A 25,943-nucleotide genomic window follows, 5' to 3' on the forward strand; every position below is an offset into this window, starting at 1 on the left:
TCAATTATCCCCCAAGTGTGTGAGAGTCTTGAAAGCAGAGATAATGCCTCCCTTCTCTTTTTAGTCTGAGGGATTTCTATGAATCTAGTAGGTATGCAATATAGGTAAGAACGAATGACTTGATGAAGGAATGAATGAATAAATGAAAAATAACTTGCTTTGGGTCATCTGTGAAAAGACTGTTTTCTAATTAATGGTGTGGCAATTAACTCCACCAAATAATTTCTAGGAAACTAGCTCTAGCAGCTTCGCCATTTGCCCAAACCAAAACCTTGGGAATCATTGTATTGCTCTCTGCCACCCTATCTCTTCCTGTTAATCCAATCCCTCTTCTCTTACAGTAGTGTCTTCCATCCTAACTGGTATTCCACTTGAAGCATTACTGTGCTTCCTCCACAGCTCATTCCCACCCTACCATTCAAAGGGCTGTTTCACAATAAGAGTCAGACAGATGGATGTCCTTCTAGAGGTAAGTTTAGAAGGTACTTGCTAACTGTAGAGACACATGATATGTGACAATAAGTTAAAACCATATCAGGTGTTAGGGATGTTAATACAACAAACTGAAAGGAGTGTGCATATGGGTCCCTTATCATTCATGATAACAATGGAAACCCAAAAACAGACTACCCTGTGTAACTGAGAATGTTTTATAAGATTAAAACGTTCCAAGCCCTGTCGCCTCTGACAATGGCATTAAATAATTTCCCACAAGGAGTGGAAATAAAACAAGATCTAATAACAAGGATCCATACATGGTTGCATGACTGTAAGATGAAAGATGTAACCATTGCAGAAAGAATGGCCCTGACATGCAGAGATGCCCCTCAATTTACAAAACCCTGCATGGGTGTAAGTTTCTGCCTGACACTTGAATAACACAAATATCTCATTTTAACTGGTTTTAGCTTATGTTTCCCCCGGCCTTTCTGTTTCTATTTCTTACCAGAAGCAAATAATCTATTATCAATCCTTGATATATATGATGGTTCTAACTTGAGTTCCTGCAGCTGGGTTGTGGGAACTGGTGAGTAAGACATTTCTCTTCACATTCTGCTGTAAAAACATTCTTGGTATTTCTCTTATTTCCTATGACTTAGAGAGCTCTGTAGGGTGCCGTTCAGTAGAGATACAAATGTACCCGCAAACTTGGCATTGATTAATCTTGATACTTCTTGCAAGGTGAAAGTGGAGGTTGTTTTTTGCAGTACAGACTGCTCTAGAAGAGTTTGACTTCTAATATTTCTGATGGATAATCTAACTGGGTTTCGAAGATTGGATGAAGCTTGTTTGGAAGAATGAAAAGAGCACAGAGGCCTGAGGGCAGCTGCTCTTTATTTACCTAAAACACACAAGTTATTTCCAAAGACTCTTAAGCCAGTGCCAGCTCCTGAGACTGCATCAATGTTTTTGACATATAAATGGAAACATTGTAAATCAATTTGATACATTCTTAGTAAGTTTTCCTAACAATAAATTCAGTTGTCTTACATTTTCTCCAAATTAAAGGATTCCAGTTTAGTCTCTTTTTAATTTTTGGTCCTCTTCCATGCCAATGTGTCTTGTCTTTTTAATATCAATTTATATTTTTAAAGAAATATAGGACATCTGATAATCATCCGAACCAAATGATAGATGTGATGGAAACTGTGATGTTTATAATCTCTGATAATTATACCCTGGGCTCCTCACAAAGAACTCCCCAAATCTCAAAGCATGGAGAAAGGAATGAGAACATTCTTCACTCTTACCTTCAATACTAAAAGGATCTTATGGAATTCACTGGGAAAACATTTGAATACACTGTGGAAATGTGAAGAATTTTAACAGTATAGGTAGCCTAATGACAGAGGAGGATCTTAACCTATATTCCATCAACTAAGTTTAGTGTTGTATTGTTAGCCCTCTACTGAGAAGCAATTGAAGTCGAAAACTTTTGTATTCTAAGGAGTTATTATAAAAGTCATACATATGGGGAGCCTGAATGTCAATAAGCATGCCTGGTGTTTGGGGAGAATGCCAAATTTGAGTAATGTTTATTTTCAGTCTTACAAGAAGGCAGTCTTCATTTGTTAACCAGTTTATAAATTAGGTGAGTGATTAGAGAGGAACACAGAAGACTTGAAGTTTAAATTGCTTCCAATCCCTGAGCCATAGAGGGGGATGCTATGAATCAAGCCAAAGGCTAAGAAATACCTTATGGACATTTGCTACCAAACCAGGAGATGGGAACCCAGGAGTCCCTACCCAAGAGGCATTCTCCTTCTGCCACTGCTGATAAACCCAGATTTCATATCAAAAACAATTACTTTCTGGAGTGACAACAAAGACCTCGGTGGCATATTCCTGCAGAGGTTGGTAAGGGCCCAGTGTTCACAGCCTATCTACTCTTCCATAAATGATGCGAGATGTTTTATGCTAGCAGCACAGTAATGACGCTAAGAGACTGAATGATTAAATGCCAGTCTGCCAGCCAGAGTACATTTGTTTTCTGCCTGAAAAAGCCAATTTCATTTTGTATGACAGCTTTCTTAACTGCAACATAGCTCAGAAAATGACAGAGAGAGAATGAGAATAAGTGATTGTAAACTGGCAAACAACTATTTGCTACTATTTGAACTACCATTAAACTGTTCATTCAATTTCTAGTCAGAAGCCATCACTCATCTGTGGAGCCAGAATGTAAGCATTATTTATTTGGTGACATTACAACACCATCTAATCTTGGGAAAAATCTTGGAGACAAAAACCAGAATATCCAAAAACTGCCTGAACATTTAGTGGCAAAATAAAATCCTTAACCATCTTACTTCTCTGTATTCTTTTTTCTCATTGTTTTTATTAAAATATGTGAATTCCACTCTTATTCTGTTATACTCTCAATCGTATGATTTTTCTCACTAGCTATCTCTCCTGGCCAGGTATTGTTAAGCACTGGCAAAGTGAAGTTTTGTAAGATGTACATGGACTAGACCTGGGTTCTGTTGAGCATCACTAATTTGAGTTGGGTTTATACCATTTCACAGCTTACAGATTCCCTAAGACAATGTTGCTCTGCATTGAAGAAGATCTGGGAATTATTTTCTTTGTTTAAATGAGGTCAGCTACTAGGTGCTCTGCCCATTTTATGTTGTTTAAACTTCTCAACTGTCTTGATGAGATAGGTAGTTTTCCTCTGTTAGAAATTAAGGCCTAACTAGGTTAAGTAATGTACCAAAGAGTTAGAATTTGACCCCAAATCTAACTGACCCTAAGCCAACCCACAGAGATTTTTAAAGGAAGCTCCTGGAGGTATGTCCTTTTCCAAATTTAAATATTCAAAGAGAGTGAGTTAGGATTTACCATGTATACAGGTGTGAATTTGAAGTAGTGGGGCAAATAATTTCAGGCAGATGTTCCAGCATTGGAGGTTTTTTTTTTTTGTTTGTTTTTTTTTTGTTTTTTTTTTTTTTACCTTCTAGTTTTTATTGATTCTCTTAAGATTTTTATTTTTTCTAATATAGTTGATTTTCAATGTTCTGTCAATTTTTGCTATACAGAAAAGTGGCCCAGTCATATATATATATATACATATATACGTGTGTGTGTGTGTGTGTGTATACATATATATTCTTTTTCTCACATGATCCTCCATAATGCTCCATCACAAGTGACTAGATATAGTTTCCCATGCTATACAGCAGGATCTCATTGCTTACCCTCTCTGAACCTAATAGTTTGTATCTACTAACCCCCAAGCCCCATCCCATCCCATTCCCTTCCCTTCCCCCTGTGGCAAACACAAATCTGATCTCCATGTCTATGAGTTTGTTTCTTTTCTGTAGATAGGTTCATTTGTGCTGTATATTATTTTCCTGTATGTGAAGTCATTTGGTATTTGTCTTTCTGACTTACTTAGTATGAGAGTCTCTAGCTCCATCCATGCTGCTGCAGATGGCATTATTTTGCCCTTTCTTATGGCTGAGTAGTATCTATTGTGTATATGTACCACATCTTCTTAATCCATTCATCTGTTGATGGACATTTAAGTTGTTTCCATGTCTTGGATAGTGCTGCAATGCAAATAGGGGTGCATGTATCTTTTTCATTGAAAGTTTTGTCTGGATATATGCCTAGGAATGGGATTGCTAGATCATATTGTAGGTCTATATCTGGTTTTCTGAGGTACATCCATACTGTTTTCCATAGTGGTTGTACCAGTTTACATTCCCACTACCAGTGAAGGAAAGTACACTTTTCTCCATTCCCTTTCTAGCATTTGTTATTTCTTGGCTTGTTAATGATGGCCATTCTGATCAGTGTAAGGTAGTAGCTCATTGTAGTTTTGATTTGCATTTCTCTAATAACTAGTGATGTTGAGCATTTTTTGATGTGTCTGTTGGTCATCTGTATATCTTCTTTGGAGAAATGTCTATTCAGGTCTTTTGCCCATTTTTCAATTGGGTTGATGGGTTTTTTCTTTTTGCTGTTGAGTTGTATAAGTTCTTTGTATGCTTTAGAGATTAAGGCCTTGTTGGTTACATCATTTGAAACTATTTTCTCCCATTCCTTAAGTTGTCTTTTTTTTTTTAATGGTTTCCTTTGTTGTGCATAAGCTTTTAAGTTTGATTAGGTCCCATTGGTTAATGTTTGTTTTTATTTCTGTTGCCTTGGGAGACTGACCTAAGAAAACATTTGTAGGGTTGATGTCAGAGAATGTTTTGGCTATGTTATCTTCTAGGAGTTTTATGGTGTCTTGTCTTACGTTGAAGTCTTTAAGCCATTTTGAATTTATTTTTTTGCATGGTGTGAGGGTGTGTTTTACTTTCCTTGATTTACATGCAGCTGTCCAGTTTTCCCAGTACCACTTGCTGAAGGGACTGTCCTTTTCCCATTTTATATTCTTCTCTCCTTTGTCAAAGAGTAATTGACCATAGGTGTCTGGGTTTATTTCTGGGTTTTCTATTCTGTTACATTGGTGTGCATATCTGTTTTTGTATCAGTACCACATTGTTTTGATTACTGAGCTTTGTAATAGCATTAGAGCTTTATATGAGTTATTTTTTTCACTTGTGAATACAGGAAGGTTATATTCGTAGCATAAGGATATTGACCATATTGAAAGCATCTTTTAGGACATCTTCTAAGACCTTGAGATCTGGGGTCATAGATGTTTGTTTGTCTGCTTGCTTATTTTTTTTCTTGTTTTTAATGTTAATTATTTTTCCTAGCTTTTTATTCTCTAAAAATCACATGAATTTGGAGCCAAGCTTAGTATTAGTGAGTATATCTACTCACCTTCACTGTGAAACTAAAAATGTTCTAAAATAGCTTTCTTAATAAAAAATACAACCTTAAACTTTCTATCTATAGGAACTTACAATCCAAAAGGAAAGGAAATACTGCTGATACTCTAGAGAGTTAGTTGACTGAATTTCTAAAAAAATCTCCAAATTGGAGTGGGGGGATCTATTTGTTTAAAGCAGAACTTGCATACATTTTCTGAAAAGGGCCACACAGTAATTAATTCTGGCTTTTTCTGTCTTATGGTCTCCTTCACAATTGCTCAGCTCTGTAGCATAAAAGCAGCCATGGAAAAGATGTAAACAAACAGGTGTGGCTGAATTCTTATGAAACTGTGTTTTCCAAAACAGATAGTTTGCTAATCCTTGATTTAAAGCAAGGGAAGAGATGTAGCAGGGCAAGTATGAGGTAGATGTGTATAGAGACTTTGAAGATGGGAAGAGGAAGTCTGATGATTGGGAAGTTGATAGAGGCTGGAAGGAATGATGGAGAAGGCAATTTTGTCTAGTGCTTCTCTGCAGTTCCTTGGGTCTCAAAACATTTCTGCTAACTTCTAGGAAACTGCAGAGAAGTATTAGTTTTCCCTAATAGTACTTTCAGAAGCACTGTTTGTTTTCCAAGAACTAGATAATCCTTCAAAGAAAAAAAAGCAGTGGTTGAAAATTGTAAGAGATAACAAAGCTATTCTTTCACGGTCTCAGGGTCTTCTCAGAAGGCAACTTGGAATGAGAACAACAAAGAAGATACCTATTGAATCACCAGGTTCCAAGAATTCAGCTACCTCAGTGTCTTTCCCAGGAATAAGGTTTGTAAGTAGATTTTTCTGTCGTCTTAAGAAATCATTACTTACATCAAAGTATTTCCTTTTACCAGGGAGTTGGAGGAGATGAGACAGAATCATGCCTAATAAAAGAACATATTTAAAATTGAAACTGCAGTCTATTATGTGGCAGAGTTATGTAAGTTCTTCTGTTAGTGGATTGAAATTGACCTAATGGTACCTTTGCAGTTTGTGTTTCCCCAACTCCCTGTAATTCTTTGAAGAAGAGCTGATAGAAAATCCCTCTCACAGTATTGTTACATTAAGACAAGACATAAGTCATCTTATTAAACCTCAGAAATGTGCAACTAAACAACTTTGGGAAGAATTCAGCATATCTATATGGTAACCTTTGACTGCATTCTTTCAGAAGTAGACATGAAAATGAAGTGCATTCTCAGTTACGTGTTTGAAGTTTATTTTTTTCCAGTTTCCTTACATATCCAAAATATAAATTGAAAAAGATAAACATTAGAACAACAAAAAAATTCCTGTGTGCTATACTACACATAAATATCCAAATGAAAAGTCAGAATTTAATGATTAACTGTAACTCTAATGATCCAAATGTGTCTATTGCAGCAAAACTGGAATGACAATCAGAGATTAAGATTTATGTAAATGTTCTATCTTCAAGTATTTCTGTGTTGTTGTGTTTGATGGCCCTTCCATATTGGTAAGAAATCAATAGAAATTTGAACTCAGCTGTTACTGGGCCTGGTCATGAGTCCCTGATCAAAGACAGTTTCCTGGTGGGGAATGTGTGGATATGTTTTGTTTTCCTCACCTATGGGTTAGGTTTTATTTCAGGGTCACTGAACTATAGTCCTGCTGATCTCTTCTTAGAGCTCCTCCTGCCTATCTAGCCAATGTTGATTTGTGGAATCAAGAGAGAAAAGTCTCTCTGTCTGGGAATAAACTTACCTTTCTGGATTTCAAGAGCTTGACAAATATGAGACATTTAGTTAGTACTTTAAAAAGTCAGTATTCTACATCATAATTAATGTAGACCCATGGCCTCCCCTGGGAGACTTTACTCATTTCTCTCATCTCCTTGATTTACTGAGCATCTCCTGTGTGTCAAGAGTGCTACTGGGTATACGCAGATGTACAGGACATGGTTTCCACATCAAGTGAGACCCTTAACACTCCCCATGAGAACCAAATTTCTTGTTAGGTCTATAATGTTGCTATGCACAGCAAGAAGCAAGGGGGAAATGATCCCTAGCTATATCAATTATTTTTGAGGATCTTAAGTGTGGGATGAGGTGGTCCCATTTCCATGAGTAGGGGGGATGTTACTGGTTAAAGAATGAATTTAATTTAATGAGAAATTTTTAATCCTACTACTCTGCTTGGTATTTTTTAAAATGAGAATAAAGTAGAATCAAGAGAACGCCTATGATTTAAAAATAAAGTGGAGGCTACAACTTCACTATTGTGTGCATATAGATACAAAAATACATGTACACACAATATATATTCATATATATACACACATATGGAAAGATAATGCTTTATAAAATGAAAAGATTAATGTATGTCTGTACAAATATAATATGTAGATTTTATAATGAGAGAGGTTAATGAAAGGCTGAGTACCAAAATACTAATGAATATCTCAGGATTGTGAGACTTCAGATGACATTTTCTTTCATATAGCTTTTCTGGATTATTAAAATGTTTTACTATAGGCTTTTTTTTTTTTTGTCTTTTTAGGGCCACACCCACAGTATATGGTGCTTCCTAGGCTAGGGGTTGAATTGGAGCTGTAGCTGCCAACCTATACCACATCCACAGCAACACAGGATCCAAGCCACGTTTGCAACCTACACCATAGCTCATGGCAACACTGGATCCTTAACCCACTGAGCAAAGTCAGGGATTGAACCTGCATCCTCATAGATGCTACTCAGATTTGTTTCCACTGAGCCACAATAGGAACTCCAATCTTTTTTTTTTCCATGAGTTTTATGTAATCAAATAAAAGAAAAACTGTTTTGATTTGGGGGGAAAAAAGGTCTATGAGACACTACATACTTCCATTTCAGATTCTCATAAAAGAATATGTACTCAGGAGTTCTCATCATGGCTTAATGGGTTAAGAACCTGACTAGTAGGATGTGGTTTGATCCCTGGCCTCACTCAGTGGGCTAAGGATCCAGCGTTACTACATGCTGTAGCATAAGTCACCTAAGTGGCTTGGATCCTGTGTTGCTGTGCCTGTGGTATAGGCCCCAGCTGAGGTTCCAATTCAACCCCTGACATGGGAACTTCCATATGTCACAGGTGCAGCCATAAAATGAATATATATATATATATATATATATATATATATATATATATATATATATGTACACACACATACACACACACACATATGTATATACATTCAAATTGATCACCAACAGAGTTTTTTAGGTGCTCAGCCTAAAGAAATAGCACTTGGACATAATCACTGGAAGAATGTCCATTTCCTTCACTTCTAAGATCTGTCTTTTAGCTCTAGATTCAGCCCGGCCAACCCAGAGCTCTTCCCTTGAATTATCTTGTCCTGTTTTCACCTCCTCTGGCTATACACCACCACCATGGGCAGTTTGACATTGTATTAAATGAAAGAAACACAGAAAAGCCACTAAAAATATAACTCATCCAAAGTCTGCTCACATATAGGCACACAGAAGAACCTTCAGTTATACAAAATTAGGAAAAAAGTTTTCTTTCACATAGAATTAGATATGTTCATGCATTGTGTTAATTTGGGCATTTATAACATTTCCTATTTTGTTTTTCCTTACAAGAATCTTTTAGTACAGATTTTATTACTCAATCTCAATAATTTAATAACTCAATAATTTAATTGCTATTCACCAATGTTTTTCATCCCCTTTGCCTCCTCATTATCACCTCCAAAAGGAGCCTTTTTAGGTGTATTTTTTTCTAAGCATCTAATTAGGTACCCTCCCAGGAAATTTTAATACCACAGATACTGTGTATCTGTTAATGTATCATGTTGTTATTTTTTTACCCGCTAATAATTTATTATGACCCATTGAGAATGTGTGCTGTATAGTAACTAACAGCCTATATATATATATATATATATATATATATATATATATATTTTTTTTTTTTTTTTTTTTTTTTGTCTTTTTGTCTTTTAGGTTGTACCCGCAGCATATGGGGGTTCCCAGGCTGGGAGTCCAATCGGAGCTGTAGCTTCCAGCCTACACTAGAGCCACAGGAACACAGGATCTGAGCCACGTCTGCAATCTACATCACAGCTCATAGCATTGAGAGATTCTTAACTCACTGAGCAAGGTCAGGGATTAAACCTTCAATCTCATGGATGCTGGTTGTGTTCACTAACCACTGAGATACAGTGGGAACTCCCTATATATACTTAGATTAACATTCCTCTGTCTAAACTTGCTATTTTACTTAATTTTCCGTGGTTCTCTGTGTGTCTATATACAGAAATACACAAACTCATTTTTGTAAAGAATCTCAAACTCAGATAATTTGAAATATCATTAGATATAAAATGAAAAAGCATAATCAGTGCTATTTTTTATTATATGCAAACTTCACACTGGAGATAAGAGGTTCTTTAGGGACTCAGCTTTGACCATGATGCTGATCAAGGTCAAATTCTATCAGAATGTGTTGATATGACCTAAGGAAAGACAACATAAAGAGAGTCCATTTTGGTTATGCGTGTGCTTTGGAAAATATCTATCACCAATGAATTCTGGATGGAGGAAATCATTATAAACCAGAATATTTGTAAGCAGATTTTTTTTTCTGTTATGAGTGATTCTTTTAAAAATACATCTATTTCCTCTAGTACATGTTCCTGTCTTACCAAGGTCCTCATATATATATATACTTATTTGTTTCCTTTGAGCTTCTTTTCTATTCCCCATCTCTAACAGTTTTTATTACTCTTTTCTCGACCCTTCTGATCCTATCTATCTTGGAGGGACACAACCTAAAATATAGAGTCTCACAAATAAAAAGGAATGCCGTGTTATAAAACATATTTCCTATTTTGATGCACGTGGACATACAGTATACTAAAGTGTCTTCAGGATTGATGTGCACATTCATTTCAAGGCACAAGTGAACTGTCAACCTTGCTGAAATTATTCAAAGCCTAAGTTTCTGATATGGTTGTTGTTGGAGCTACATCTCCAAAGTACAGTAATAAATGGATTTGAGATACATGGACAGGTCCAGATGACATTTCTAAGCAGACAGGATTGCTTTATTCTGGCCAATGAACCCACAGAAATAAATTATTTTGAATGAATTATACTAGAGGAGTTAACTCTCTTCAAATGTTTGAGATTAAAAAAATACTACAATGGAACTAATTAATAATTTTAAAATTTCAAGTTACACATATGTTCTTGTACAGTCCAGTGCCCCAAAGAGAAACGAAACGAAACAAAACAAAAACAGCAGCAGAAAGCAGACGATACTGGAATGTGTGTGATGGTGGTTTTATTTTCTAACTGATTATAAGAGAAAAAATGAGCCATCTTAATTTATTATGCAGCCACATAACTTCATGCATTTCTGGGAATAAATGAATAAATGACGGGAAATTGCAGAGGAAAATTTTAGGAGAGAGAAGCACTTGTTCATATTTGTAAAGATTGCCATGTGCTTGCTCTCAGCTAGAATACTTTAGGTGATGATTTAGGCAAAAAGTTAAAAAAATGTAATTAATTTATTTAATTCAGTAATTATTTAATGACCCTTTTCTAACGGCCCGGCAAAGCATCCGGTTTTCATTCAAAGATTCCTGCTGTCCTAGGAATTCTATTCTAATAGTGGTAAATGCAGACTCTAAATAATACAGCCAATAAAGGAAATTACACCGCATATTTGAAGTTTCTAAGTTCTACGGACAAAAAGAGAATGTACAATGGGGTGAGGAGCATTGTTACCTCACTGAAATGGTGCAAATGTGCCATTTTCAATAGAGTGTTAGTAATAATAGATGCAGTAGGGGTCTGCAGACCGCACTGATAACAGAAGGCTTGAGAAGATTCTTGAAGAAATATGCAGATGTTTGGGAAGGTTGGATTTCAGGCAGAACAAACAAAAAGCAAACAGTATAAGAACGCCTAAGGTGCATAATCTAGGGATGTCTGCAAAGGACAGCCAGGAAGCTGATGTGGCAGAAGCAGAGTAAAGCATGAGAAGAGCCCAGAGATTACCAGACAGGCCCCATGAGCCAGTGAGAGGACACTAGGCTTTTAATGTGACTGAGAAGGACTTTGGGGAAGCTTTAAGCAAAGAGTATTACAATTTGATCTGGCTTCTCCATGAATTTTTTGGATGCTAATTTTGTCACCTAGGACTCAGAGTCTTTCACTGTATTGTCTCACTGCCACCCTGGTGTGCCAGTTTGGTCCTCCTCCATCCATCTCCATAACTTCAGATGGTCACTGCTATTGTGGGTTTCAGATCAGTCATATCAATATCTACAAGAAAGAAAGACAGCCCCTCCTTTGCTCCGTGAGGGTGGGGATTTGTTTCCTGTGTTCACTGTAGCCTCCAGCACCCAGAGGAGTGGGTGGAACCCTGTAGTGTGATCAAACACAGGTTGAATGAATCCTTTGGTGAGGCTTCCATCACATTTTCATACTTGCACCCCAGCAGCGTTTATGAGCATAAGTGTGGAGCTTTCAATAGTCAACCTTCCTAAGGCCAAGGGTGGCTATCACAAAAAGGGCAAAAACCTTGCTAGTTGGCCAAAAATGTGTCTGGTTAGAAAGGAGGAAAGAGTAGTGGAAATGGTTTCAGTGTTTTAGAAAAGGGTGTGTCAGATACATTCTAGTACATGCTGAATTGAAACTTTTCAGGTGTCTGTCATATAACAGTAAATGATATGTTAGAAGTTTAAGTCTTATAGACATATGCCATTTCTTAGAGACTTTTGGTGGCTCCCTGTTGTCTAGACTTTAGCCTGAAAGTGAATATAATATTGCATCTTATGACATTCTCAAATAAAGTCTTCTGTTATGCCATTAGCTTTCACTGTATCTTTATTCACAAACCATTTTCGTAATGGAATAATGCATTAATTTAATAAAGTAGTAGCAAATTATTAAATGATTTAGAATAGACAGTCAAAACTATGGGATCAGTTTTTATCAGTTTTTATGGGGAGTCCAAAAACTGCAGTGTTTTTTTCCTTTTTTTTTTTTTGCCACATGGAAGTTCCTGTGCCAGGGGTCAAATCCAAACTGCAGCTGCAACCTTGCCACAGCCACAGCAATGGTGGATCCTTAACCCACTGCCCTGCAACAGGAACTACAGGTTGGTTTGTTTTTTTTCCTGAAATACTTTAGGAAAAAATAAATTCCCTTAGGTTTTCCTAGGTTTTCTCTTATCAAATATTACCTAGTCTATTGATGTCATGAAATGAGAGCATTTGTTCTCTAAATTAATATTTTTTAAGGCCATACTGTTTTCTTCAATATTCATGTCACAATAAATTAATTACAAAATAGCTGCTATAAAAAGCTCTTATTATGTGTATGCATGCCTATATATGATTATAATTACATTTATTTTACATTGTGTATTATTTGCTTAGATTTCTTCAGACACTTAAAGTCTTAACAACAGCAGAAATAAAAACTAATCATTGTCTCCATTGTATCCAAGGACTACAGAGGGAAATGGGGTGTAAAATAATACCTTTATGCAGCTAGCAGGTCACCCTTTCAGGATTATTGATTGTTCCACTAAGTGGGCAATTAAAAATGAAAACCAAGGAGGTAAATATCCAGAAGCAAACAGATTTGAAATCTTACAAAGCAAAAGCATTAAAATATCTATTCTTTAGTATTCTTCATTATCATTCGAGAGGCTTTCATTTAAAAAATAAGTAGGAGTTCTCATCATGGCTTAGCAGTAAACTAACTGTACTAGTATCCACGAGGAAATGGGTTCAATCCCTGGCCTCGATTACTGGGTTAAGGATGCAGCATTGCCGTGAGCTGTGGTGCAGGTCACAGACAAGTCTCAGATACTGTGTTGTTGTGGCTGTGGTATAGGCCAGCAGCTATACCTAGACCCCTAGCCTGGGAATTTCCAAGTGCTGTGGTGCAGCCCTAAACAGCAAGAAAAAAGTAAAAAATAAAAAGTCTTAGAGGAGTTCCCAGGTGGCTCAACTGGTTAAGGATCCAGTGTCACTACAATGGCTCTGGTCACTGCTATGGCATGGGTTTTATCCTTGCCCCAGAACTTCTCCATGCATGGCAAAAAACAAAAAGATCATCCCCTGAAACCCATGTAATCTTCAACATTTCCTTGAAAGTAAAATGGAATTCTAAAACTTGCTATATTTAGCTCATTGGAATTTATGGACAAACAGTACCTCATGAGAGGAAATAATAGGGGTGGGGGAAATAAGACAAATTTGTTCAGATCCAAATGGTGTGGCCTGATGGCTTGCATCCCAGACTTTTTAAGGAATTAGTTTGTTATCTTGTTGCAACTATCATGAAGAATTGATGTTGAATTTTTACAGTCTCTAAAGGATTACAAATATTAAGAACTTCTAAATTAAACAATAGAGGTTGGTCTGGGGGCTAATAAATTTAGACTAGGTAATGATAACCATAGGAGAGATATAGTGGACATGCCTGGGGAAGCATTTGAGGGGGCTAAACAAAATCTTCTTAATTTTTAGAAAGATTTTATGTACCTGAAATTAACCACACTGTTTTGTAAAGAATACATGCTTCAGAGGAATCTGTGATAAGATGGGGAAAACAGAATATTTAAAAAAGAATTTCCATCCTGTTCTATATGACACACTATCAGAACCAGACCTTGTGAAATAGACAGTGCTGTTTGGTGTGTCCTAGCTTAGTGCTAGGACACATCCAGGGAGCAGTTCTGCCTTGTGGTGACCTCATCTATGGAAGGATCTGGCTGAAAAATGCCATTAGTTATATTGCTTTAGTCTCACCTGAATAACTAAGTCTTTTAGTATGGCTTTTATTTTTTTGAAGCACTGTTTAAATTGTTTGTATGACAATGAGTCAGCTGGTTGGAACAAGTATTTACTGAACAGCTGCCATATGGAAAGCTCTACAGTAAATGTTAGAGGAAGAAAGAAGAAATAGACTAATGTTCCTCAGACATGTCCTGAGTTCTTCCAGTGAGCAAGGCTCTCTGCTAGATATGGGGAGGAAGGGGTTGGAATTAGGGAAAAAAGACATGGTCTTTGGCCTTAGAGAAAATCCAGGTTAGAAGCCAAGAAAGGAAAGATTTTGTCCTTAGGAAATATTTTTGAGTGTCTACTATATGTCCCAGATGTAAGAAGACTTCAGCATTCCAAGAATGATGTCAAATGACCCCGTTCATGGTGGATTATGCACTTATTTACTATGAGATATATTTCTTCTTCAGAGATTCCTTGTTTGCGTATCAATTGTAGATTTTTGGTTTGCAGTTATTCTGAAGTTTTGATATGAGTCTATATGTATACAATATTGTTTTAAGTTGTTGTTCTCTTAATTGCAAGTTCATCTCCAGTGTCCTGCATTTGTACCCACCTCTTCTCATGATTTCTGATTTTGGTGGTATAATCGTGCATGGATGATTTCATATCTTTACTGTATATATACCTTTACTGGTGAGCCTTGTCATTTGTGGCATTTTTGTTTCCTGTTGCTGTCTTTTCTTTTCTGCCTAGAGAAGTTCCTTTAGTATTTGTTGTAAGGCTGGTTTAGTGTTGCTGAACTCTCTCAACTTTTGCTTGTCTGTGAAGGTTTTGATTTCTCCTTCAAATCTGAATGAGAGCCTTGCTGGGTAGAGTAATCTTGGTTGGAGGTTTTTTCCTCTCATCACGTTGAGTTTATCATGCCACTCCCTTCTGGCCTGCAGAGTTTCTGCTGAAAATTCTGCCGATAACCTTCTTGGGGTTCCCTTGTATGTTACTTGTTTCTTTTCCCTAGCTGCTTTCAAGACTTTCTCTTTGTCTTTAATTTTGGTCAGTTTGATTAATATGTGTCTTGGGGTGTTCCTCCTTGGGTTTATTTTATATGGTACTCATTGTGCTTCCTGGATTTGAGTGAGTGGTTCCTTTCCCATGTTAGGGAAGTTTTCGGCTATTATCTCTTGGAATATTTTTTCTGTCCCCTTCTCTCTCTGTTCTCCTTCTGGCACCCCTATAATATGGATGTTGCTGCATTTAACATTGTCCCAGAGATCTCTGAGACTCTCTTCATTTGTTTTAAGTCTTTTTTCTCTTTTCTTTTCCGCATCTGTAATTTCCACTAATCTGTCCTCCACCTCGCTTATTCGTTCTTCTGCCTCCCGTATTCTGCTGTTAGCTGCTTCTAGTGAATTTTTTTTTCAGTTATTGTATTTTGCATCTCTTCTTGTTTAAGTTTTATATCTTGTAACTCTTTGATCAGTGTTTCCTCTAAGTTATCCATCTTTGCCTCCAGTTTATTCCCAATGTCTTGTATCATCTTCATCATCAAACAGTCTAAAGTCTTTTTCCTGGAGGCTGAGAATCTCCTCATTGCTTAGCTGATTTTCTGGGTTTTTTCCTTTCTCCCTCATCTGAGTTATAGTTCTCTGTCTTTTCATTTTTATAGGTTTTTGGTGTGGTGACCTTTCTACAGATAAAAGGGTTATAGCCTCTCTTACTTCTGGTGTCTGCCCCCCTTGTGGCTGAAGTCTGTATGGGGGCTTGCTGTAGGCTTCCTGATGGGAGGGGCTGATGTCTGCCCACTAGTAGGTGGAGCTGATTCTAATCCCTCTGTTGGGTGGGGTTTAGTCCCTAGATGAGATTAGAGGCAGCTGTGTGCCTGAGGGGTCTTTAGGCAGCCTGTTTACTGAGGGGTGGGGCTGTGATCTCACCTGGATTGTTGTTTGCCCTGGGGCTTCTCAGCATTGACTGACAGGTGTGGCCAGATTTTCCCAAAATGGCCACCTCCAGAGAAAGGCAGGACTGCTGAATATTCCTGAGAGTTTTGCCTTCAATGTCCCTCCCTCACAACAAGCCACATTCACCCCTGTTTTCCCAGGATGTCCTCCAAGAACTGTGGTCAGGTCTGACCCAGATTCCCATGGAGACTTTGCTTTGCCCTGGGATCCAGTGCACGTGAAAGTCCGTGTGCACCTTTTAAGAATGGGGTCTCCGTTTCTCCCAGTCCTGTGCAGCTCCTGCACTCAAGCACCACTGGCCTTCAATGCCAGATGCTCCAGGGGCTCTTTCTCCCAGTGCCGGATCGCCACACGTGAGGGTTTGATGTGGGGCTCAGAACTCTCACTCCTGTAGGTGAGTCTCTCTCTGTGAACCAGTTAGTTTTCAGTCTGTGGAGATTCCCACCCAGGAGGTATGGGGTTGTTTATGTCGCAAAATCGCCCCTCCTACTTCTTGATGTTGCCTCCTCTTGTTCTTCTGGAGTAGGGTATCTTTTTTAAGGTTTCCGGTCTATTTGAGTGGGGATTGCTCAGCTTTTAGTTGTGAATTTTGTTGTTTTTAGGAGCGGAGTTGAGCTCCAGTCCTTCTATTCCGCCATCTTAATTCTCTCTCTGACTATTGCCTTTAGAATGGATTAGCAATGATATCCTGCTTTGTAGCACTGGGCACTATGTCCAGTCATTTATGGTGGAGCATGATAATGTGAGAAAAAAGAATGTATACATGCATGTATAACTGTGTCACCATGCTGTACAGTAGGAAAAAAAAATAATGTGTTGGGGAAAATAAATAAAAAATTTTAAAAAAGGGAGTTCATTTTATAGGCAGGAGATGAGTTTTAGTAAGTCATTGGTGCATGTTGAAGCCAAAGAAGGGCCTTTGATAGTGCCTATGGATACAAAACCCAAAAGATTTGTGCAAATAATAATCAACAAAGAAAGGCTGACTGCTAAATAATCTGATGTTCACTTTAAGTACAATAAGATTTCAGAAAATGAAGAAATCAATAAGACTGTTACTAATTTTTTAAAACCCATTGACCCCCAGTTATATATCTTAAAGCTAAACTTTGGCAGTGTCACATTAATATAATGGTAGTATGCCTTCTCCATTGACCCAGCCTGGGTTCACTCAGTTCAATTCCTTATGTTTAGAGTTGGCTTATCCTCTGTATCATTTTTTTTCTTTTTTTCTTTTTAGATGATTGGGATTCCCTATGGCCCTACTAGTGTGTCATAGGGCACTGGGGCCAGTGTTCTCAGTGTTGCCAGGCAAGAAAAGAGTGAAAAGCTGTCAGGTTCTGGGCGTTTTTTTTACTGGACAGCAGCTAATGGGAGCACTGGGATCTAATAATGCAAAGATCATTTCACATAAAGAGCAGTTGGTTGGCAGAGTTTTTGGTTTATAGCCTTATGTAGTTTCTAATCACATGAAGTCAACTGGTGAGATCTGTATCTACCTGGTGTACCTCAGGTCACTGGGCCACTCCCAGATCACCTTCTTAACTGGGGCCTCTGAAATTCACAGTCCCCTACATCCTTCTCCCATGTCCCCAGCCTCACCACCTTCTCTCTTCCCATACCCTCTATTCCTGGTATCCAAAGCCCAGCCTGGTTCTCCATGTTTCTCATAAAATTGTCCCTCCTAGCATACATGAGAAAATGTTTCAGCTACCCCTTTGAAGCCAAATCATTAGCAATAAGAAATGTAGTTCCCCTCAAGGATGAAGACTCAGTTTTTAAAACCTGATAGTCTTTTTATTTTTTTAAATTTTTATGGCCTTACCTGTGGCATGTGGAAGTTCCTGAGCTAGGAATAGAATCAGAGCTGCTGCTGCAGGCCTACACAACAGCCACAGCAACACCAAATCCAAGCTGCATCTGCAACCTACTCCACAGCTTGTGGCATGTCAGATCCTTAACCCAATGGGTGAGGTCAGGGATCCAATCTGTATCCTCTTAGAGACAGAATCAGGTTCTTCACCTGCTGAACCACAATGGGAACTCCTTTTTTCTTTTTTTAAAAAAAATTTTTTTCTTATCTTAATCACTTAATTTTTTTATCAGGGTACAGTTGATTTATAGTGTTGTGTTAATTTCTGATGTATGGCATAGTGACCCAGTCATACACACACACACACACACACACACACACACACACACATTCTTTTTCTCATATTGTCATCTTTCATGTTCTACACCAAGAGATTGTATATAGTTCCTTGTGCTGTATAGTAGGACTTCCATTCTAAATGTAGAATGTACATTCTAAATATACATTTATCCATTCTAAATGTAATAGTTTTCATCTACCAACCCCCAACTCCTGTCCATCTCACTTCCTCTCTCATCCCCTTTGGCAACTGCAAGTCTACTCTCCACGTCTGTAAGTCTGTTTCTGTTTTGTAGATAGGTTATTCTGGCCTGATTTCACTCTCTGTACCAGTTTTTACCCTCTGTACCAGAATATATTGAATAACACCCTCTGTACCAGAATGTATTGAATAACACCCTCTGTGCAAGAAATAAAAATGTGAAGCCATTTGAGTTTCATGTTAAAACAGAATTAACCCCGTTATCTAGCTATGTTAGTAAGATTTTTTTTCATAGATACTTATATATTTAGAATGTATTCATACATGCTTTCTCATTTGATGCTTGTCTCAACCTTAGAGGTTATCATTCCTTTTTGACAATTGGGAATCTGCAACAGAGGGGCCACCATGCTGGATATCACATGACTGAAAGTAACAAAGTTGTCCTGAGAATCTAAGGCTGATTCTCTAACTCTACTTATTTAATATATTGGCTGTTGAAAAAAAGCACTGAAAAAACAATTGTATGCTATAGCTTATCTCTAATTTTTATTCCATTATTAGAATTATATAATTTTTATCTTCTATTTTCTTACTGACCAATAAAAGGAACTAGTGAGGACAGTCATTTTGAAGAAACTGGTCAGTGTATGATTTCCCTTTGTTTTTTTTTAATTTAATTTTTTTATTATAGTCGATATACAATACTGTATCAAATTATGGTATAAAGCATAGTGACCCAGTCATATGTATATATATATATATATATTCTTATTTTCTAATGCCATATTTCATCATATCCCTTCTTTGTTTCATTTTCCTTTAAGTGACTATTTTACTGAAGTATTTGCAATGTTTTGTTAGTTTCAAGTGTACAGCAAAATGATTCAGTAATACATATACATATACATATTTTTTTTCTTTTTCAGATACTTTCCATTATAGGTTATTATAGGATATTGAGTATAGTTCCCTGTGCTCTACAGTAGCTCCCTATTATTTATCTATTTTAAATTCAATCCCAAACTCCTAATTTATCTCTGCTCCCTGTCCCACTATCCCCCTTTGGTAACCATAAGTTTGTTTTCTATGTCTGTGAGTCTGTGGTTGTTTTGTAAATAAGTTCATTTGTATCATCTTTTTAGATTCCACATTTAAGTGATATCAGATGATATTTGTTTTCTCTGACTTACTTCACGTACTATGATAATACCCATGTCTATCCATGTTGCCACAAAGGGCATCATTTCATTCTTTTTATGGCTGAATAATATTCCATTGTATATTATATATAATATACCACATTTTCTTTATTCATTCATCTGTCTATGGGCATTTAGTTTGATTTCATGTTTTGGCTGTTGTAGATTTCCTTTTGTTTTTGATTCAACCTTCACTTAAGCCATTTATTGTGATTCATGGTACTACAGGTACTGTTCTTGCTTCTAGGGATTCAACAATAAAAAGTCATGATGAAATTCAATATCCAGAGAGGGCAACATCAATAATAACTACACTGTGACATAAGAATTCAGTATCGGCTGTATAGATAATCTTCTTATCCACCTATAATCCATCTGTATTAACCATTATAGATAATGGTTACTTAGCCATGTTTCTACACCCCTCACAAAGATTTGGTCCACCTGAGTATTTCTGTGTCTCTGGTCTGCCTCTCTCAAAATACTGGTTTTCATTATTTGACTTAGTCCACCACTTGTGCAGGATAGCTTTGTCCCAGTGTTCACAGCTTTACATAGCCACATCTAAAGGAAACAGACAGGGAGAGTTTCCTTCCCAAACCTCTTCTAGACTTCTCCTGATGTATTTATTTGGTGTTTTGCCTGTGCCCTGGATGCAAAAGAAGCAATTAACTTTCTTTATCAGCCCTTGCAGTAGAAACAGGCTCTGCCAGCTAGGAAAAAGAGGATGTGGTAAGGAAGAAAGGCTATTGAGTAAATAACCAGCAGTCTGCCACAGTAAATCACAATAAAATTATGATGATACTTAATGTTAGAATGCATTAATATGATCATTTCTCAATGATGGTGAGGTCTTGATATCTCGTGGAAGAAATTGGAAAGGGATACACCATTTATAATACTCAGTTACCATGATAGTAGCTGAGTGTAATAAATAAGATCTCTATTCTCCAAATAAAAAGTTGCCTCTAATTTTCAGATCATGGATGATTCACATTTACCATTGTCTTAGTGATCCACACCATTGCTATGAATCATTCTCATCAAATAGCATTCATTTAGTCCTCTGCTTATGCAAGATACTGCATTATCTTTCTGTTTCTCTCAAAAATGTGGGAAATAATGCTTTTGGAGAAATTGGGGTATTGGGAGGATAAACGAGCTCTTGCAGGTGTATTCCATTGTATGTAATAGATGAAATTTGAAAAGTTGAGTAGACATTGAATTTTTGTAAATTGAATCAATTTAAAATGCACTAGGGGAGGTTAGTATTTAAAAGAACATTGTAGTTGAATCTCTGTTGCCAGGACTTCATTTAAAATGCAGATACTCAGTTCCAAGTTCACCAGTTTTCCTAAACTTGTATTTTTTTCCCACGTTCTTAAATTGGTTATAAGCTTTATATGTTTTCAGGAAAAAAGTCATTATGATCCAAGATTGTCTTTATTCCTAGGAATATAATAACATCTAGTTGTTTTCATTGCTATCTTTGAATTATCATTATTTTTACTATTGCTCATGCTTTCAGAAAGGTTTTATTTTGGATTAGCCATTTTGGAAGCATCAAGTAATAAAATCTCAAAAAGTGGAAAAAGTCCAGGAATCACATAGCTAGTGGTTTTTTAAAACTCTAATTCAACTAATGGCCCATGCTAAGCGTGCACACACAGGGAACCTCAGGAGGAGATAAAGCAGCTAGAGATGAAACAGAGGTGAGGGAGGGCAGTAGTTCTTCCAGTTTGATCCCTTTCTGGGTCCTTTCTCTTTGGGGAGGGCATGCTCATGTCAGCTCCTTGTGTAGACTCTGGAATCAGGCTGACTCTACACCCAGGAGGTAGGCAAACTTGGCAATTACCCAGTCTTCCTAGGAGTTTGTGAATGGTGGGAAATAACAGTCACTATGTCAGCATGTTGCAATCTTGGGATGAAGTAGTCCCCCAAAAGCACTTGGAAATGTCCCATCCTGTAATAGGCACTTGGGAAAGTTGGCTTTTAATATTATCCTCTATAGAGTCTTCACAAAATAATGTAACATAGAAGTACATCTTTTGAAATGTACTCATCTAACCCCAAAGCCTCATTTTAGCAACCAGTGAGCAGAAGAAGCCCTGAGAAATGAGCTTTTTTTCCTGATGCCAGACACGGAGGTGATGGCACGCAGGATGCATTGCCTTGGGCTCTGGAGGCCTCTCAGGAGGTTTTCCCAATGGGTCTTGCCTTAACTCTCGAGGTCATCAGCACTTTATTGCAGGAATGAAAAAGCAATAAGGTGTCAAAATTCCAAATGGGACAGAGTTTCTCAAAATGGGTACTGCTGGCATTTGGGGTCAGATCTGTTCTTTTTTGGTGGGGGGATGCCCTGTGCCTTGTAGGATGTTTAGTATCCTCCCCAGCCTCTGTGCTCTACAATGCCAGTAGCACGACAATGCCTTCAGACATTGCAGGATGTCCTGTGGGGAACAAATTACATGTATTTAAGAAATTCTAGGTTAGGAATTCCCGTCGTGGCGCAGTGGTTAACGAATCCGACTAGGAACCATGAGGTTGCGGGTTCGGTCCCTGCCCTTGCTCAGTGGGTTAACGATCTGGCGTTGCCATGAGCTGTGGTGTAGGTTGCAGACGCGGCTCGGATCCCGCGTTGCTGTGGCTCTGGCGTAGGCTAGTGGCTACAGCTCCGATTCGACCCCTAGCCTGGGAACCTCCATATGCCGCAGGAGCGGCCCAAGAAATAGCAAAAAAATACAGAAAAAAAAAAAAAAAGAAATTCTAGGTTAGTTCAAGAGAGCCACTCAAAAAGAGTGGTACAGCCCTATAAGAAGCTGAGCCCCTAAACAGTGGCCAATAGGGAACTTTCCTAAGGAGCAAATTTCATTCATGTGGCATAAACATGAAACAGTCTGCCTCAAAGCCTCTGAAACAGAAGGGCCACACGGTATTTATTAATTTTTAAAAATGGTTTTATTATACTTGATTTACAATGTTCTGTCAATTTCTGCTGTATAGCAAAATGACACATATTTGTTTCTCATGTTATCCTCCATCGTGTTCCATTACAAGTGGTTGGATGGATATAGTTCCCTGTGCTACAAAGAAGAATCTGATTACTATCCACTCCAGATGCAATTGTTTTCATCTACTAATGCCAAACTCCCAGTGCATCCCTTTCCCTTCCCCTCCCCCTCAGCAACCACAAATCTATTCTCCAAGTCCATGAGTTTGTTTCTTTTCTGTAGATAGGTTCATTTGTGCCATATATTACATTCCAGATGTAAGCAATATCATATGGTATTTGTCTTTTTCTTTCTGGCTTACTTCACTTAGTATGAGAATTGCTAGTTCCACCCAGGTTGCTGTAAATGGCATTATTTTGTTCTTTTTGATGGCTGAGTAGTATTCCATTGTGTCTATGTACTATATTTTCTTAATCCATTTGTCTGTCCAACAACATTTAGGTTGTTTCCATATCTTGACTATTGTGAATAGTGCTGTAATGAACATACAGGTGCAGATATCTTTTTTGAGTGAAATATTTGTCTAGATATATGCCCAGGAAGGGGATTGGTGAATCATATGGTATTTTGATATGTAGTTTTCTGAGGTACTTCCATACTGTTTTCCATAGTGGTTGTACCAATTTACATTCCCACCAACAGTGAAGAAAGGTTTCCTTTTCTCCACACCTTCTCCAGCATTTGTTATTTGTAGATTTATTAATGATAGCCATTCTGACCAGTGTGAGGTGATAGCTTATTGTAATTTTGATTGGCATTTCTCTAATAATTGGGGATGTTAAGCATTTTTTCATGTTCATGTTTGACATCTGTATGCCTTCTTTGGAGAAATGTCTATTCAGGTCTTCTGCCCATTTTTCAATTGAGTTTTTTAAATTTTCTGTTGAGTTATAAGAGTTCTTTTTATATTTTGGATATTAAGTGCTTGTTGGTTGCATTGTTTGCAACTATTTTCTCTCATTCCATAGGCTGTCTTTTTTTTAATGGTTTCCCTTGCTGTGCAAAAGCTTTTTAGTTTAACTAGGTCCCATTGGTTTATTATTATTTTTTTATTTCCATTGCCTTGAGAGACTGACCTAAGAGAACATTTGTACCATAGATGTCCAAGAATGTTTTGCCTATATTTCCTTCTAGGAGTTTTATGGTGCCACACTGTATTTAGTGTGTAAGCAGCATGTTTATGAAAACCACTCATCAGAATAATGCAGAGTTCCTCAAAATGGGTTTGACTTCAGACTCTGAATAAATACAACTGATATAAGATTACTTATCTGAAATCTGCTATTATTATAGACCACATGAGTGAAGAAACTCTGGACATTAGGAATCAAACAAAATGGAGTTTTCCTTCAAGTGTGTGCTCGGACATAACTCACCCAGGCCCTGGGAGTTTTCAGAGCTCAAGCCCTTCTTTCGTCTGAGTCTCCTCTCTCCTTTAGTATTTTCTCCCTGCCTCCATCATTTAAAGGAACTCTTGGTTAAAATCAATTTTGTATTAAAAGGAACATCTCTCTCAGGAAACACAAACTCAATTTATGAAATATAACTTTTTAAAAAGATGGTAGATTATTCTCTATCAAATATTCTATTATTTATACACTCCCATTTATATTATAACCTTAAAAATTTTAAATTAACACTATAATTTTACAGTTTTTATTAATACCAATATTCATTGCAGCACTATTTACAATAGCCGAAACATGGAAGCAACCTAAAAGTTCATCAACAGAGGAATAGATAAAGAAGATGTGGTACATGTATACAATGGAATATTACTCAGCCATAAAAGCAGTGAAATAATACCATTGGCAGCAACATGAATGGACCAGGAATTGTCATACTAAGTGAAGGTAGTCAGACAGTTAAAGACGTATATCATATGCTATCACGTATATGTGGAACCTAAAAAAAAAAAAAGAGAGAGAGAGAGAGAAATACACATGAATTTATTTGCAGAACAGAAGCAGACTCATAGACTTTGAAAAACTTATGCTTACAAAAGGGGACATGTGGGGGTGGGTGGGAGGGTTGGACTGGGATTTTGGGATTGGCATATGCACACTGAGGTATATGGAACAATTGGCCAACAGGGATCTGATATATAGCTCTGAGAACTTTAACCAGTATTCTGTGATGATCTATGTGGGAAAAGAATCTGAGAGAGAAGAGATATGTGCATATGTATGACTGGGTCACTTCATTGTACAGCAGAAATTATCACAACCTTGTAAATTAACTATTCTTCAATAAAACTTAAAAAGGAAAAAAGTCACAATATCTATTTTGTATTAAAAGGAACATCTCTCTCAGAGAAAGACAAACTCAATTTATGGAATATAACTATTTAAAAAGGTGATAGATTATTCGCCATGAAATATTCTATTATTTATATACTCCCAAGTATACTACTACATTAACATTTTTAATTAATACTATCCTTTTATAATTTTTATTAATGCTATCATTTTAACTTACAAAACCTCTTTGTGTATATTACTGACTTTAATGCTTAGAGCAATATTTAAGGGAAAATCAATTCAAAGGGAATGTGTAGTTTTTTGAGATAATAACATCAGTAACAGATCATTACTCCAGCTAGATCCTCTGAGGCAAAATCCATGTCCTTTCAATATTACATTTTTTTAAAAATGACAATTAGGAACTTTATTTCAGCTCTAATGCAATTGTTCATGACTACTTGGGAATTACCTTTGGGGATTGCCTTCAGAGCCTGTGGCAACCTAGAAGCTACATCTAGAGAATGAAGACCTCACTTCTCTCTCTAAAGCATTTTTTAACATTTTTTGAAAGCTTTATTTTATTTTATTTTATTTTATTTTATTTTTTTGTCTTTTTAGGGCTGCACCCAGGGCATATGGAGGTTCACAGGCTAGGGATTGAATCAGAGCTGTAGCTGCTGGCCTACACCACAGCCACAGCAACGCCAGATCCGAGCCACATCTGTGACCTACACCACAGCTCATGACTATGCCAGATCCTTAACCCACTGAGTGAGGTCAGGGATCGAACATGCATCCTCATGGATACTAGTCAGATTTGTTTCCACTGAGCCATGATAGGAACTCTTATTTTTTAATATTTTTATTTTATTTTATTTAAATATTAATATTTTATTAAATATTTAATATTTTATTTTATTTTTTAATTAAAGTATAGTTAATTTACAATGTCGTGACAATTTCTGCTGTACAGCAAAGTGACCCAGTCATTCATATATATACATATTGTTTTTCTCATATTATCTTCCATCATGTCCTATCCCAAGATATTTAGATAGAGTTCCCTGGGGTTAAGGTCAATTTTACGTATAGATTAGCTTCAA

General features: G+C 37.1%; 1 protein-coding gene across 3 annotated transcripts in view; it reads left to right on the forward strand.

Moving 5' to 3' along the window:
- The window catches only part of LOC146406294 (uncharacterized), an 840,349-nt gene that overhangs the window by 795,382 nt on the left and 19,024 nt on the right, over positions 1-25,943 (forward strand). For 2 of the 3 annotated variants that reach the window (XR_014808994.1, XR_014808996.1), the window contains one exon: positions 5,985-6,088. Coding sequence is in view for 1 of the 3 variants with exons in the window: in XM_084966342.1 (XP_084822468.1) it covers positions 400-440 (41 nt within the window). In the remaining 2 variants the exon portion in view is untranslated. Of the gene's footprint in view, positions 1-399; positions 470-5,984; positions 6,089-25,943 lie in introns of those variants that run through there. The other variant, XM_084966342.1, reaches the window with a different exon arrangement.

The sequence above is a fragment of the Sus scrofa genome, chromosome 1 (genome assembly GCF_054392235.1).
Source record: "Sus scrofa isolate SSC_HxYL_T2T_F1_AM1 chromosome 1, Sscrofa_HxYL_maternal_Yorkshire_Landrace_v2.0, whole genome shotgun sequence".
Taxonomy (NCBI): domain Eukaryota; kingdom Metazoa; phylum Chordata; class Mammalia; order Artiodactyla; family Suidae; genus Sus; species Sus scrofa.